The sequence below is a fragment of the Meriones unguiculatus genome, chromosome 6, assembly GCF_030254825.1.
Source record: "Meriones unguiculatus strain TT.TT164.6M chromosome 6, Bangor_MerUng_6.1, whole genome shotgun sequence".
NCBI classification, from domain to species: domain Eukaryota; kingdom Metazoa; phylum Chordata; class Mammalia; order Rodentia; family Muridae; genus Meriones; species Meriones unguiculatus.
Window position 1 is genome coordinate 91246157 of NC_083354.1, and position 17038 is coordinate 91263194.

General features: G+C 39.7%; 1 protein-coding gene across 1 annotated transcript in view; it reads right to left on the bottom strand.

Moving 5' to 3' along the window:
- Parp8 (poly(ADP-ribose) polymerase family member 8) overlaps window positions 1–17038 on the bottom strand; it is a 176012-nt gene that overhangs the window by 32097 nt on the left and 126877 nt on the right. The window contains exons 12-15 of the mRNA XM_060385735.1: window positions 10002–10127; window positions 8999–9557; window positions 7521–7571; window positions 7326–7421 (exon numbers count right to left, since the gene is read on the bottom strand). Of these exons, the coding sequence (XP_060241718.1) occupies window positions 7326–7421; window positions 7521–7571; window positions 8999–9557; window positions 10002–10127 (832 nt within the window). The remainder of the gene's footprint in view (window positions 1–7325; window positions 7422–7520; window positions 7572–8998; window positions 9558–10001; window positions 10128–17038) is intronic.

Sequence of the window (17038 nt, forward strand, 5' to 3'; positions counted from 1 at the left end):
TATACAGGATTCTGGTCCACAATGCAAAGTGCCCCACCCTCAATAAATAATCAGGACACATTAGATCAATCATTATCTTCATATTTACCCACACTTTACTGTTTCTCACACGAAAACCTACATAGGTGTAGCTGAATGCATTTTTTGAACACTGAAATTAAACTAATATCAACAAAAATGGCTTAGTGATAACCCACCCTTCGACCTCCCTATAAGAATTTTAAAACATTGGTGAAAATTGTCTTAACAAACTCAAACCCTTTTGGAAATTGCTTGGAGATTGTAATGAGGCAAGAAGCAATTACTCAAAATAATATATTTACACCTTGGTGAGAATGTAAACTATTCCTAACAGCTCACATTTCCTGAAACTGAAAGATGGACTATAATGGACCCCATCTGATGGCGCCATGAAGTCAAGCTGAGGCAACTGTCTGTCTGTGCCTGATCTGAAACTCACCCAGCACTACATCTAACACCCAGGATTAGCACTGAACACTGATCAGCATTCTGGTCACTACAGGTCAGTAGGTAGCAACCAAGGCAGAAAACAAATTAATAAACTGCTTTGGAGGAAAGACTAAGTAAGAATAAGACACGTGAAAACTAGGAACGGCTTCTACACATGCCTGGGAAGACAGAAGGCCACATACTTGGCCAGGACTTCATGTACTCAAGAAAAATTTGTAGCCAGTCATGGTGGCTCCTGACAAAAATCCCAGCATTTGAGCGCCTCAGACAGGAGGACAGCCACATGTCTGAGGCCAGTTTGCACTAAACAATAAATTCTTTGCCAGCCAAAGCTAAGCAGATAGACCATACATTTATTTTTAAAAAGGGGGAGAAAAAATAACATAAAATAAGGAAAAAAAAACTAAACAAAAAAATTAGGAGTTGTTATTAAGTATCATTTCTAGCTGTTTTTATTATTTTAAGGAGAAAATTTGGGCTAGGGTAGAATTTTAAACCTTCTGGCTAAGTATTAAAGGAATGCTTAACAAATATATACCCTTGCCAAGAAATGAGAAGGGACTTTTGATGATAATTTATCAAGCAATGGAACCTAGAAAGGACAGAGATCGGATTGGCAGGCTGCTGCAATAGTATATTCAGGATGCTGAGCTTACAATAAAAAAAGAATGAGGCAAGTAAAGAAATAACAGAGGCCCAGATATAGGAGAAAGTCTATTGATTGACAGGGTCCAGGAAAATACACAGATACTGATTAAGCCACATTTGCAAAATGATTAAAGAGCCAAGGCAAACTATCTAAATAATGATCGTATTTCAAAAGAATCAATAGATAGAATTGGGCAGGATACAAAGTGAATAATTTGTATTTAATAATAATTAAAAAAAAACAATTTATAAAAAGAAAATAAATCCTGGGGTTGACCACTATGAAAACTGATACAAAACTCACTAAGGGATGCTATGACTGCATTTGAGGAGTTCACGAATATTTGTATGCAGCCAACTGAGATGTGTATTTCAGTAACAGAAAAAAATAATGAAGGAAGTGAACAAAGACCAAGAGGTCTACTAAGTATCATTTCATACAAATGTATTAATGATGGAGTTCTGAGATACAAGGAAAAGATGTGAAAAGAACATCTGATGTAATGGTATCTCCCAAAATAGCAAACTCATGAAAAAATTATTAACCTATACCTCATGAAAGCCCAATGAACTCCACTAGGATAAATATGAAGAGATACATACATAACATACATGCCTTAATCAAAATACTGAGAACGCTGGTGATGCATGGCTGTAATCCCAGCATGCAGAAAGCTGAGGCTCCAGGCTAGCCTGGTTCTACAGTCAGTTTCAGGCCCCCCTGGGCCACAGTGAGAGACTGTGTCTCAAAGAACAAAATAAAACTACCAAAAATATAAGCAACAATGAGAGTAGCTCACACATATGAGGAATATAATCCACCTCCCCCCCCCACACACACACACTAATTTGGCTTCAGAAAACATGAACACTAAAAGCATGCAGTAACACAAAATAACAAATGAAGAGAAATTTAAATCAAAACAAGGAAAAAATTCAACAAATAATTCTATGTGTAACATACTTTCCTTCAAACTTGAAAAAAAAATGAAAATATTCTCAAACAAAATCTGAGAATTCATCATTAGTGCAAACTTCCCTCAGGAAACAATGAAGGAATACTTCAAGTTAACACTCGAAAAGCTGCCACGAGCTACATCTGAGCAGGGGTTCTAGGTTATTTCCATGCATGGTCTTTGGCTGCAGTAGTCTCAGAAAAGACCCCTGGGCCCAGATTTTTGGTTCTGTTGCTCTCCTTGTGGAGCTCCTGTCCCCTCCAGGTCCCACTCTCTCCCCCTTCTTTCATAGTATTCTCTGCACTCTGCCCAAAGTTTGGCTATGAGTCTCAGCATCTGCTTTGTTTGATATACTGCTGGGTAGAGTCTTTCAGAGGCCCTCTGTGGTAAGCTCCTGTCCGGTTTCCTGTTTTTTCCTTCTTCCAATGTCCAGCTCAGTATCCAAGTGGGTTCCTTAGTAAGGGAACAAGATCTGTCTCTGACATGAACTCAGTGGCGGGCTCTTTGACCAACCTCCCACCTGAGGGGGAAGCAGCCTTGCCAGGCCACAGAGGAGGACAACGCAGCCAGTCCTGATGAGACCTGATAAACTAGAGTGAAATGGAAGGGGAGGAGGGCCTCCCCTATCAGTGGACTTGGAGAGGGGCATGGGAGGAGATGAGGGAAGGAGGGTGGGATTGGGAGGGAATAAGGGAGGGGGCTACAGCTGGGATACAAAGTGAATAAACTGTAATTAATATTAAAAAATAAAAAATTAATTAAAAAAACTCAAAAAGTCCTAGACAGGACACACAAAGACATAATGAGCAACGGTAAAAACCTGAAAGAGTGAAAACCAAAAACCAAGCCAACAATTAAAAAAAAAACCAACTTGAATATGTGTGTGTGTCAATATTTTAGTTTTAATATTTATTTTGATCGGTTTCTGTTTAGTTTAAAAGCAAACTACATCAAGCACTAATTGTAAATGTATGTTGCTACAACAGGAGGCAGTGGTCTTTATGCACAGAAGCACCAGGAGGAAGACTACACCTGTGGAATGTGAGAAGACAGCCGGCCAGTGCATCTCTTCCCCACGCCTGATGATCTTCAACCCCGGAGTCCACTTCAGATAAAAGAAAGGGAACTAACTCCACAGAGCTGTCCTCTGAGCTCCACACATGTGCCATGACATGTGTATCCTTCCCACGTCACAACAACTTACACAATAATAAGTAATTTTAAAAACCACACAGGAACAACATTTTCATGTTATTAAAATCAAGTTGGCCTTAATCTAAACTAGATTTTTAAATTTTTAAATGCTAATTTCAGTCCCTAAAACAGTCATTACGAAAAGAGATCAAAATGTATAAAACAGAAATTAAAATGAGGTCCTAGAACCATGCATGGAGATAACCTAGGACCCCTGCACATTTGTAGCCCATGGCAGTTCAGTGTCCAAGTGGGGTCCCTAGTAATGGAAACAGGGACTGTCTCTGATATGAACTCAGTGGTCTCCTTTTTTATCACCTCCCCCTCAGGGGGGTGCAGCCTTACCAGGTCACAGAGTAAGACACTGCATTCAGTCCTGATGAGCCCTAACAGACTAGGATCAGAAGGAAGGAAAAAAAGACCTCCCTTACCAGTGGACTTGGGGAGGGGCACGCATTCAGAGGGGGGAGGAAGGGAGAGATTGGAATGGGAGGAGGGAGGGAACCACAAGGGGGATACAAAGTGAATAAAGTATAATCAATAAAGAATTTCAAAAAATAAAAAAAGAGGTCTTAGAAAACGGCTATTTAACACACAAAAAGGGCTAGTATCACAGAACCAGATGAATAGGGACAGACATAGTACATGCAGAAAACACATGGGAAACCAGCACTGTTTCACGAGTAGGAAGGCCGGAGAAAGGGAGGTGATAGGAGAGAGTGATGAGCTTGCCGAGACTACAATAACATGAGCTAGAACAGGCTTGAAGATAAAAACCGCTAATACAGACAGCGACACAAAATATCAGGAACAGGTAATGTAACTGTATAAACATGAGGAACAACACATTCCTGCAGAATACTTGAGGCAAACAGCGACAAAACTGTAGGTAGAAATGGACAGCACAACAATAGAAAATTTAGTGTTTCCATTTTCATTAACAGTTAAAAAATAAATGAGACAAAAAATAGGAGCAACAGAGTAAATGACATGAAGACTACTTATATACATATATAAACAAATACATTTATATATTATAAATTATATACTAACACACACTCACATACACATATATTAATCCATACAACAAAGAATCCCCTGTCTTGAAAAGGTTGGTGTAGCTTAGATTTGAGTGCGATTCAAAGACACAGTAAAGCCTTGGTCCCCAGAGGGTCCTTTGGAACCTAGTGTGAACTAGGTCACTGGTGTGAGTGCTGAAGAGGCGTTGTGGGGTCCCAGCCACTCTTGTTTCTTGCTCCTGGGTCTGTGGTGTGCAGTTTTGCTATCTCATCTGTCTGCTGTAACATGCTGCCCCATCAAATGCCAGAGTAATGTAACTAACCGAGTAAGGACTAGACCTTCCTGTCTATGAGCCAAAAAATACGTTACTTCTCTTTAAATGTTAGTTACCTCTTAACCAATAAGCTGGCTCCCCAGCCTCCTTTAAGTATCACAGCAACAGGAAACAGAAACTAAGAAGTCTCTTATAGAGGGTCATTAAAAGAAACCAAAAAAAACTTACTAGAACTAATAAAGAAATTCAGCAAACTTACAAAATACAAAGATGATCTACAAAATCATTTGCATTCCTTTATACTAACAAGGACCACCTGGAAACAAAATTTAAAAATTCATTTACATAAAAAATAATTCAAAGAAAATATAGAACTCAGATGCTAAAATATTTAAGCAGCATTGGAAGAAAATTTTAAAATCTAAGTAGGTGAAAGATATCCTGTGTTCATGCTTTGGAAAAATTAACATAAATTTGTCTTGGTCTATGCAGGCTGCCATTACAACAAACTCTCCTTGTCTCGTGTCTGGAGAGGGAACACTGTCAGGCAGCAGTACAATAAGGCCAATGGCGGACTCCACTATGTCTCACTTGGTAGAGGAGTGGGGGAGCTCTCTTGGCGACCTGTGGACCCATCTCACAGTGCAGTCATGTCTCTACATGACACGTCTACTCATATATTGACTTGTGATGGAAGATATGTATTTACTATATAGCTGATGTCAATAATTTTCAAACTGATTACAGCTTAGATGCAAACATATACAAATTCCAACTGCTTTTATTTGCAAAAATAGACAAGATGACCACAGAATTAATAGAGCAAAGCAAGGGAGTCCAAATAGACAGCAATGCTGTAAAAGGAGCAAAGCTAATTCACACTCCTCTGATTTCAGTTCCTTAGACACACATCAAAAATGCATGAATTTAAAAATGTTAGACTCCATCAAAATGTAAGACTTTACTGGATTGAAGACATTATCAAGGAAATGAAAAGAAAACATACAAAATAGTCTTTATCAGTTATATATAATAAGGATCTAGCAATAAAGAAATAACATTCAGAATAAAGAATATTTACAGTTCAGTAATGAAAATTAAAGAACTCAATATAAAAACGAGGTGTTTTGAACGGACATTTCTCTAAAGATATAAAAATGGACAATAAGCACGTGGAAACATTCTCAGAATTATCATTAATTATGAAAGTGTTGCCCAAACCAGATTGCTAGAATCACATACACTGGAATGGATACACACACACAAATACCACACTCACAGATACACTGACACACTTTTCAAAGAGAAAAAAAAATGTAGATGTAGAGAAAGTGAAACTGTCATATAATGGTAGTGGCACAGAGAGAGAGAGAAAGAGAGAGAGAGAGAGAGAGAGAGAGAGAGAGAGAATATGTAGGTCAGGGATTCTATCCGCTGATGAATGAATAAACCTATCTGGTATGTCCATCCATAAAATGAACAATGAAAAGGGACAGAGTATTGAGCTGTGCTATTGGAGGAAACTTAAGAGCATACCCATCCACAGAAAAGGAGAATATGTTAGTGGTTGCCACGTATCAGGAAGGGGAGAGAGTGCAAAGATAGTAGTTTGGGGTTCTTCTTTAAGTAGTGAAAATGTTCTGGAATTAGCAACAACGGTTCTGATCATGATTATATTACAAATCACTTAACTGTGCCCTTTAGTGACTTTTGCACTTTAATAACTAACATTGTATTTGTTGCTTTCCTGATGCAGTGGTGAAATAGCATGCCGAAAAGCTACTTATAGAAGGAAGCCGTTGTTTTGGCTTATGGTTCCAGAAGATTAGAAGGTCAGGGAAGGCATGGTAGGGTGGGTGTAACAGGAGGATGAGAGATCACATCTCAACCCCACACAGGAAGCAGAGAGAGAGAGCAGTAAATATGGTGAGGTTACAGATCCACAAAGGCCTCCCTTAGTGAGGTTCCTCTGGCAAGGCCCTGCCTACTAAAGTTCCATAACCTCCCCAAAGAGCATTCAAATATAAGTCTATGCACAACAGTTCTCATTCAAACTGCCCAGACGATTGTATAGACTTAAATTTGAAACTGGCTTTTTTGCAACTGTCATTCAGGTTTATTTTTTTTAACTATTATTTTGAAACTATTACTGGTTTATAAAGTTTATAAAGTCATTATTCAAAAAAAAGCCAGTTTTTAACTTGAACAATTCATTCTCCAAAGTTTGTGCATGCTCACTGATTTATCTTTCCACACGTCTTCAGTGATAGGACAGCTGTGGCACTAAGTCGGCAGTCTGCCTTTCCACTTTGACATCACTTCTGGGCACTTCTGGGGAACTTATCTATATGCTAACCATCTTACATTGTGGGGTTTTCAGCAAATACACTGAAGCATCCTAGTTGTCTAGCCTTGTTTAAAAGAAAAAAAAAGCTGTTCCCAGAAGCCATGTATTATTAAATAAACATATAAATATACAGTTTATGAGATATACTATCAATATGGAAATAGATATAAATGATTATAAAGATGACAGACACAAGGAACATCATCTTAGAAGTAAATTACTTCCTCTTTCACAGATGCCTCTGGAAATAATACTAACTCCTTTCCATGCAAATGATACCATTTAGTATACATTAAATAATTTACCCTAGGATGTATTTATTCTAAACTGCTTTTATTTACTTATTTATTTTTATATTGGAATGCTTTCACTTATATTAAATGATAACGTGGCAAGTCAGTTAACAGGAACTTACCCTGAGCATGGGGCCATTTTGAAATACGTGTGGCTCATCACAAACCACACAGTATTCATTCAGCACAGGGATCCGCTGTTCAGCAAACTCAATCGTCTGAATAAAACAATACAAGGAAAGCAGCCAGTAAGAGTCTCAGATGATGGGAAAGCCCAGCAGGGACGAGATGCTCCCCATAGACGCTCTGAATCATACCTGCACCAGGAAGCCGCGGTCTCGGATTGGAATGCATTTTGCACCATTTGTCTATAAAAAGCAAAGTTTTAAAAAGTAATTTTTTTCATTGGGGAAAATGTGGAAATTGTATCTCTTACCTTTTCCAGAAATGAATGCAGGAGATCACATGAGTATTGTCAGCTACTATTGTATCAAAATACTGAATTTCTTTACTAATTCTGTCATATTTGCGTAATTTGCAATATCTGCCTAAACAAAATGATACTCTCAATTTCTCATCTTTTAGAAATACCTATCATAGTAACATGAAAAGAAAGTTGGTTTAAACTATTACTGATCAAAAAATGTCCACACCCTCATTAGAATATTCAAATCTTATCAGCTGCAATTAATTCCTCCAAGGAAAATCAGATGACTGCTGGCAAAGATCCCAGTACTAAATCCTTATCAGGCTACACACATGGCAAAAATACAGACATTTTCTTTCACAAACTATCTGAAATCATCTGTCTGCAGTGACACTATTATGGGAAACATAACTTTATGTACTTGATTAACACAACTTTTTCATGTCATTTAGGTCTATCTACCTTTAAATGAACTTTTAAAATACTCATGTAAAATTATAAAGATTGTCCAGGTTTCCTAAAACAAGTATACTTTTACAGTAGTGTTTGTAATTCAATTGCAGGGAAAGTGCTATGTAAGAATAACTTCCTACAAACAGTTTCTTATTTTTTCAACCTGTATGTGGCTGGGTGTGAATCATTAAATTGACACCTATACATATACGTATGTAAAACACAGCAAGCAAACAAAAACCTTTACAAACCATTTCTGAATCTGTAACTACATGTGTAATTTAAGTCTGTTGGAAGTTGGCTGTAACACCAATCACTGGAGAGGGAAGTTTTGTGTAAGGCAGGTACAGACTCAATACCAACCATACAGTCATTAACTGGACCCAGATTCCCCCCAAAACTGTTATAGAAAATGGACACCAAGAGAAACATCACGTGAGACTCCTGTATACCATGACCAATAACACTGTTCACAGACGAAATTTTCTAATCTACGACTAGAATATTAGTCTTAACTGTAAGGCAAGTATGGTCCTCCACTACTCTCTGGTGAAAAGATGAAATAACCTACTTAAGAAGGACTAAAAGCTTTGTAGATCTAAATGAATTCCTTCTATTTTTAGTGGCATTCGAACTGGAATAGTAGGAATAGGAACTGGATTGCAAATCAGCAAGTGTGTGTGTGTGTGTGTGTGTGTGTGTGTGTGTGTTATGGACGCAATACTAACTGTTCGTGCCAGATGTGCATAAGCGGAACATAAAAAATAATATCCCTAAAGGAAACCCACAGCAAATTTAAACAAAACAAATAGCATGTATCTTGCTTCTCTCTTCTCCCAGGTCTTATAAAAACTGTAAACAAATCTCTGGCCCCTTGGCTACATTAAGAAAGGCGAGATGAAAGTGTTTACGCACAGGAGGCTGGGAAGAAGACGACGATGGTGTTAAAATACCGATAAGCCCTGAGGTAAGCGAGAGCCTCCTGCCCTCTGCGTTGGGTTCCTTGAAATGCTCGGTTTTCGATGACTTGGGGGCGCTGGAGTAAGACTTGCTGAGCAATTTGTGATTTTTCAGCCCGTATAACTCTTCCATTCGGAGATTACTGGAGTAAGACCTGCTTAGCAGTTTGTGGGGCTTCAAGTTGGTGTTGTGCTCACACCGCGGGTCTCCAGAACAAGATCGAGTCAATAATTTGTGTGACTTCAGCGTGAGGCAGTCCTCCTGCTTGCTGGCTGTGGGGCAGGGCCGGCCCAGGAGTTTGTGCGATTTAATGGTAGACATCGCCTGCTCGGCCCTGGGGTCGCTGGACAGCGAGCGCCCGAAGGTCCTGTGTGATTTGGTGCACACGTCATCGGCTTTGACAGTGCTGGAGCAAGTCCTCCGCAGCAGCTTGTGCGTTTTGGAGATGCCATCTTGTTCGGGTTTCAGTTTGGATTTGCTTTTGCCACAACCAGGGGGAGGATAGCTGGGCGACCTTGGAGATAAGCAACAATTAACAACAGGGCAAAACTGGACCTAACCTCAGAGCCCCAGCTCAGCTCCCTGCTGCCACCTCATCAGCAGCCTCCCTCCTCTGGGTGCAGGATGGGTCACAGGAACTAAGCCACATCTCTCCTCATAAGCACAAGAGGGTTCCAGCATGGCTTCTCCCTCCAACCCATCCCAGAGCCCCAGAAAGAACTCTTTTTTGAAGAAACCTCTATTTGAAAACAAAACTAATTTTAGTAAATTTTCCTACTATTGACTAATAAAAACAAGCAAAAGCCCATCTACGTTTCAGATGGGCCCCATGTAACTTAAGTCTTTTCTTGGAAGTCAAATAAGCAGACATCTATCAAGAAAAAAATACTTCAAACTGGGTGAGAGTGGACTCTATGGGCTCAGCCCTGAGACAAGGATGAAGACGCCTGTTACCAACCTGCGCAGGGTAGAAAACAAATGCAGAGGAGACTTCACCTTCTTCTCTGACAGCTTCTTACCGTGCAGGCAATTGGACTTTTCTTTGCTCTGTTTCCACTGCTGAGTAACAAACGTCTGCATGATTCTGTTAATCCAAAGCAGATCTGTTAGCTCAGTCTCCAAACCATCTACACAAATACTTCTGGGTTGGTTGGTTGGTTGGTTAGATGGATGGTTTGTTTGTTGTTTTGCTTTGAAACAGGGGGCTCACTGTGTAGCCCTGGCCTGGAACTTGAGACTAGGCTGGCCTCAAAATCCCAGGGATCAGACTGCCTCCACCTTCTGAATACTGGGATCAAAGGAGTGTGCCACCACACTTAAGGCATTTATTGCAATGAGAACAAATTATGAAAGGAACGTAACCCAATCATAGGAAAAATGGTAAGTTAGTTATGCAAGAATTTTCATATGAAGGAAGCCAGAATATAAGAAATTACCATGACCTTTTATGACAACTTGCATCATTGCAAGTGACTAAAAAAACTTACTTATTAATAAATGAAAATAAAATGATGCCATAATTTAATTACCCAAATTATTGGAGAGTTTATGAAACAAAAGATTTAAAGATAATCCTGAAAGCAGTCTCTAGGATTGACAACTTTTATATGAATTATTTTATGTGAAGCCAAGTTTTCACTTCATTGTTGCATCGATGTTTTCCCTTCATGAAAGATAACTAATTGTAAAACCATATGTACAGATAAATGATATAAAAATAGTCAGATACTAAGACTCATAACCAAACCTTCGGCAGAGTGCAGGGAATCATATGAAAGAAGGGGGAGTTAGTAAGACCTGGAGAGGACCGGAGCTCCACAGGGACCAAATATATCAGGGCACAGAGGTCTTTCATGAGACTGTTTCTCCAACCAAGGATATGTATGGATATAACCTAGAACCCCTGTTTGGATATAGCCTATGTAGCTCAGTGTCCAAATCGGTTCTCTAATAAGGGGAACAGGGACTATTCCTGACATGAACTCAACGGTGAGCTCTTCGACACACACCCCCCCCAAGGGAGGAGCAGCCTTGCTAGGCCACAGAAGAAGACATTGCAGCCAGTCCTGAGGAGACTTGATAAGCTAGGGTCAGATGGAAGGGGAGGAGGTCCTCCGCTATCAGTGGACTTAGAAAGGGGCAGGGAGAAGATGAGGGAGGGAGGGTGAGATTGGGAGGGAATGAGGGAGGGGGTTACAGCTGGGATACAAAGTAAATAACCTGTGATTAATATAAAAAATAAATAAATTAAAAAAACAGTCATCAAACACAGCCCATTCACTTCTATATATCCTACTTTAAAAAAAAAGTATATTCCTAAAATTTCTTAGGTACTGTCATAGAGTTGGAAATTAGTAATCCCCAGTCTCAGAATTCTCCACTCTCTGCTACCTTGGTGTTTCGTGGAAAAGAATTCTGGAGTGCCAACAACGGACTATGACAGCCTGTTATCGCCAACGGTCCCGAGGCTGTGGCTGTGCATTCCACCTTCCAAGTCACAGGACAAGAGGATCCCATAATGTGCTATTTCAGTACTTGTGAAATTTTACAAGGAATATTATGTGTATAATATATTCAACCTTTTTATTTTCTTTCAAAAATCCCTTCAAGACTGCCTGGTTGTCGTGTGCCTTTGTTATTTCTACATCTGAATGCAGGAGAGAAAATTGGTACCAGCCATTATTTATCAGGTAGACTATCTCAGTAGAGATACTGAAGCTCAGTAGAGCTTCATAAATGAAAATTTTCCTCCTAGTTCCAGAAAATCGTTAATCCTACACACATTTAAATAAGACATCTGTTCAGTGGAGAAAGTGTGACTCTTCGCAAAAAGACAATTATCAAAATTCTTCAACATCCTTCAGGTCTCAACTAACTCAGCTCACTACTTCTTACTCTTGTCAGCCTTTCTTCTGCTTCCTGTGATGTGTTCAGAAGAGTCATGTATGAATTATTTGGCACCCTTAGGGTAACAGTAGTGGTGAGAAAAAGAGGATAAACTCTCTGTTGACTAATACAGTGAGGCCAAATTCACAGGAAATTTGCATTGGCTCTTTTATTATTATTTTAGTTAATTAATTTATTACAATGAATTCACTTTGTGTCCTGGCTGTACCCCCCTTCCTCATCTCCTCCCAGTCCCACCCTCTTCTCCTTCTATGCCCCTCCCCTAGTCCACTGATAGGGGAGGTCCTGCTCCCCTTACATTTAGCCCTAGCCTATTTGGTCTCATCAGGGCTGGGTGCATCATCTTCCTCTGTGGCCTGAAGGCTGCATCCCACATCCCAATCCCCGGTGGGAGGTGATCAAAGAGACAGCCACTGAGTTCAGTCAGAGACAGCCCCTGATCCCCTTACTGGAGAACCCACTTTGACACTGAGCCACCATGGGCTACATCTGTGCAGAGGTTCTAGGTTATGTCCATGCATGGTCCTTGGTTGGAGTAAGACACCATGGGCCCAGGTTTTTCACTTCTGTTGGTCTCCTTGTGGAGTTCCTGTCCCCTCCAGGTCTTTCTTTTTTCATAAGGTTTCCTGTACTCTGCCCAATGTTTGGCTATGAGTCTCAGTGTCTTCCTTGATACCCTGATGGGTAGGAATTAAAAACAAGAAAAATCATGAAATTTGCAGGCAAATAGTGGGAACTAGAAAAGATAAGATCATTTTGAGTGAGGTAACTCAGAAGCAGAAATACACAAATGGTATACACTCACTTATAAGTGGATATTAGCCCTATAATATAGGATAAACATAGTAAAAGCTATAGTACCAAAGAAGCTAAACAACAAGGAGGACCCTAGAGAAGAGGCTGAAACCTCACTCAGGAGGACAAATGGGATAGACATCAGAAGTACGAGAAGACAAGAACAGGACAGGAGCCTTCCACAGGGTACCTGTGAAAGACTCTACCCATCAGGGTATTGAAGGAGATGCTTTGATCTTAAGAGCAGGGGATCTCTTTATTTTATTTTATTTAATGTCTGAAGACTTTTTAAAAAAAAATCAGTATTTCAAGAAGACTTTAGTGTATTAGAACCAGTACGATCATTATTTCTCCTTGTTGCTAATAAAAAATTCATTGATACCAATTTTTGTACCAGTCAGATTTAGATAATTTTCCTTCCATTAAAAAAAAAAGTTTCTGTTTCTATGACCTGTCACCTAAAAGGGCTACCAAAAGCAAGCTGAATAAGCTAATTGGAACCAAATAACTTAAGAGGGTAAATGGCTGAACTATCTCTCACTTTCAGGCTACAATGTTATTCCAAACATAGCTTTACCACCTAACATCAAATGTGCTGAGTCCAATTGGCTTTAAATGTAAAAAGAATCAATTGCTTCTTTTTTAAAAAATATTTTTAAATATTTATTTATTTATTTTATGCATATGGGTGCTATATCGGCATGTACGCCTGCATGCCAGAAGAAGGCATCAGATCCCAGTACAGATGGTTGTGAACCACCATGTGGTTGCTGGGAATTAAACTCAGGACCTCTGGAATTGCAGACAACAGTGCTCTAAACCACTAAGCCATCTGTCCAGCCTACTCAACTGTTTCTTGTAAGATAGTTAATGCTAGTGATGATCCAAAGTGTGTGTAAATGTTCATATATACACATATATACACATATAAACATATATAAATATATGATCACATTGCTATGATGACCAGCACATGGGTCAAAGGACTGAATTAGAAATAGATTCAGACTCTGGGTTGCTTTAAAAAAAATCTTCTTATATGCTCTGGATTTCCATTTCATCACTGAGCAATTGTGATCCTAACAGACCCTGTGCATTGCAGAGTTGCTGTGAAGACTAAGCGACTGAATGTGTGTCAGTATTCGTGACAACAGTGACACATGCTAAGCACTTGGCCCCAGTGCTGAACACATCAGAACGAGGGAGCACAGAAAACACTGAATGTGGTTACTTAGTAAAAACTCTACCTAAGGCATAAGTAGCCCAGATTCCATGCTGGCCTCCTTCAATATGTTCTAGGGCAAATAACTGCTTTGCATCTGAAGCTCTTCTTAGAATCTATCATGAACATGAGACCAGAAATTTTAAATCATGTTATTTAGACTAGATGGGACCAGAAGCACTTATAAAGAAACTTAATCATGTACCAAAGTGAAAGTCATAAAAAAGAAAACATGAAAAATATTCTAACCCATACTAAATAACTAAAGTTCATTCATATTAGCAAGTGACAAACACTAACTACTACCAGGCTGGGTCTATAAACAGAACATGTTACATACTATACAAATGTATTAAACACAAACCCAGCACATATTCTTTAATTTCTCAGGCTTACAACTGTAGATATTGTTTCTTTGTCCAAACTCATGTGATATGCTCATGAGCCACTAAAAACATAAAGTTTTTGTTCTGGAACAAAATAAAGTTTTTGTGTTTTTTCAGTTCTTAACTTGTTTTGATCAACCCCATCCCACAAAAACCATAGGCTGTCGTTTTGCACTGATAACAGTGTCCTTTGTTTTACAGAAGCTTTTCAGTTTCAGGAGTTCCCATTTATTGATTGTTGCTCTTAGAGCCTTTGCTGTTGGTGTTCTGTTCAGGAAGTTGTCTCCTGTGCCAATGAGGTCAAGGCTCTTCTCCACTTTTTCTTCTAACAGATTTAGTGTGTCTGATTTTATGTTGAGGTGTCTGATCCACTTGGACTTGAGTTTTATGCAGGGTGATAAATATGGATCTATTTGCATTTTTCTACATGTAGATATCCAGTTAGACCAACACCATTTGTTAAAGATGCTTTCTTTTTTCCGTGTTTGGTTTTGGCTTCTTTGTCAAATATCACAGGAGCTCCACAAGGAGACCAACAGAGCCAAAAACAATCTGGCTCAGGGGGTGCTGTAGAGACTAATGAATCAACCAAGGACCATGCATGGAGAGGACCTAAAAGCTACAACTCAGATGTAGTCCATGGGCAGCTCAGTCTCCATGTGGGTTCCTTGGTAAGGAGAGCAGGGGCTCTCTGACATGTACTTAGTTGCCTGCTCTTTGATCACCTCCTCCAGCAAGGCACAAAGAAAGAGGATCCAGGCAGTCATGATGAGACCTGATAGGCTAGGGTCAGATAGTAGGGGAGGAGGACCTTCCCTATCAGTGGACTAGGGGAGGAGCATATGGGAAGAAAAAGCCAGGGAGAGTGGGACCAGGAGGTAGGGGGTATAGCAAGGATACAAAGTAAAAAAGTTTTAATAAATAAAATAATAAAGAAAAAAATAAACAAGCCACAAAATAAAACAAACAAAAAATTGTGCTTACAAAAGCATGAGGCAAGGCAACATAATGTAAAGATGTTCCCATGCTCCCATCCAAGAGGGGCATGATGTAAGAAACCAAATCCATCAGAAAACATAAAACCAACTGCACTGGAAAAGCCTCCCTAATTCTGAAACAGAAATTTAAACATATCCCATGCGAGTCTTTAAAGAGAACACTGCATGCTATAACTTACTAAACATTCCTTGTAAATTAAATTTAGCTTTAGAGACATGGAATCTTCAATGTGAAGGATTAATTATCTGAGTCTGCATTTGTGCACACATCTAGATTCAATATTGGGCAATTAAAAAAAGAAGTCCCCACCTTTCAAATGCAACCTTGCATAATTCATATCTGCCCAAGGATATCTTGGTATAGGGTCATAAAGACTGAGGACAATCCTAGAGGTCTAAGAAATGGATAAGCCCAGACATCACATAAGACTTCCGGCACCAGTGAAAAGAAAGCTGACACAGAGAATGTTAAAGTGTTTTCTTTTAGAACATTACTCAACAAAGGCTGACATATGATGAAAATGAAAATTCATTAAATCGAAAGGGAAAAGACGTGGGCTGCATCCTGATCAAGAATCTAAGCTCCTGCCCTAGTGCATAAGATCTAACAGACTCCTTAGTAAATCAAGTTCATGGATTTGGAAGAATAAATCATCCTCCAAGAACTGTTATATATTCTAAAAGCTGAAATTTTGACAAATATAGAAATTATTATTTAATATTCTGGCCATGGTTAACTGGGGCATATATGAATATTTTCTGCCAGTTTTTGGCTCTTATCTAAAGATAGAAGACAAACAAGTGAGGGTAAAATGTGTGCAAAGGGGAACCCATGATGTTGGTTAAATTAAGACAGCCATTATGGGGACCAGTAAGATGGTTCATCAGGTAAAATGTTTGCTGTCAAGTTTAACAACTCCAGGACTCACATGAAGTTGGAAGAAGAGAAGCAAGTCCACAAAACTGTCCACACATACACACACACACACACACACACACACACACACACACACACACATTAAAAAATAGGTGATAGACAGGAGCCTACTATAAAGGGCCTCTGAAAGACTCTACCCAGCAGAGTATTAAAGCGGATGCTGAGATTCATAGCCAAACTTTGGGCAGAGTGCAGGGAATCTTATGAAAGAAGGGGAGATAGAAAGACCTGGAGGGGACTGGAACTCCACAAGGAGAGCAACAGAACCAAAAAATCTGGGCCCAGGGGTCTTTTCTGAGACTGGACCACTATGGAGATAACCTAGGACCCCTGCTCAGATGTAGCCTATGGCAACTCAGTCTCCAAATGGGCTCCCAAGTAAGGAGAACAGCGGCTGTGGCTGTCTCTGACATGAACTCAATGGCTGGGTCTTTGATCATCTCCCCCTGAGCGGGGAGCAGCCTTACAAAGCCACAGAGAAATACAATGCAGCCAGTCCTGATGAGACCTGATAGGCTAGGGTCAGATGGAAGGGGAGGAAGACCTCCCCTATCAGTAGACTGGGGAAGGAGCAGGGGAGGAGAGGAGGGAGGGAGGGAGGAGGGAGGGAGGGAGGAGGGAGGGAGGGAGGGAGGGAGGGAGGGATTCAGAGGGGGTAAGGGTGTGGGCTACAGCTGGGATATAAAGTGAATAAATTCTAATAAATAAAAAATCATATTAAAAATATAAAAAATAGGTGATAGAAGACAG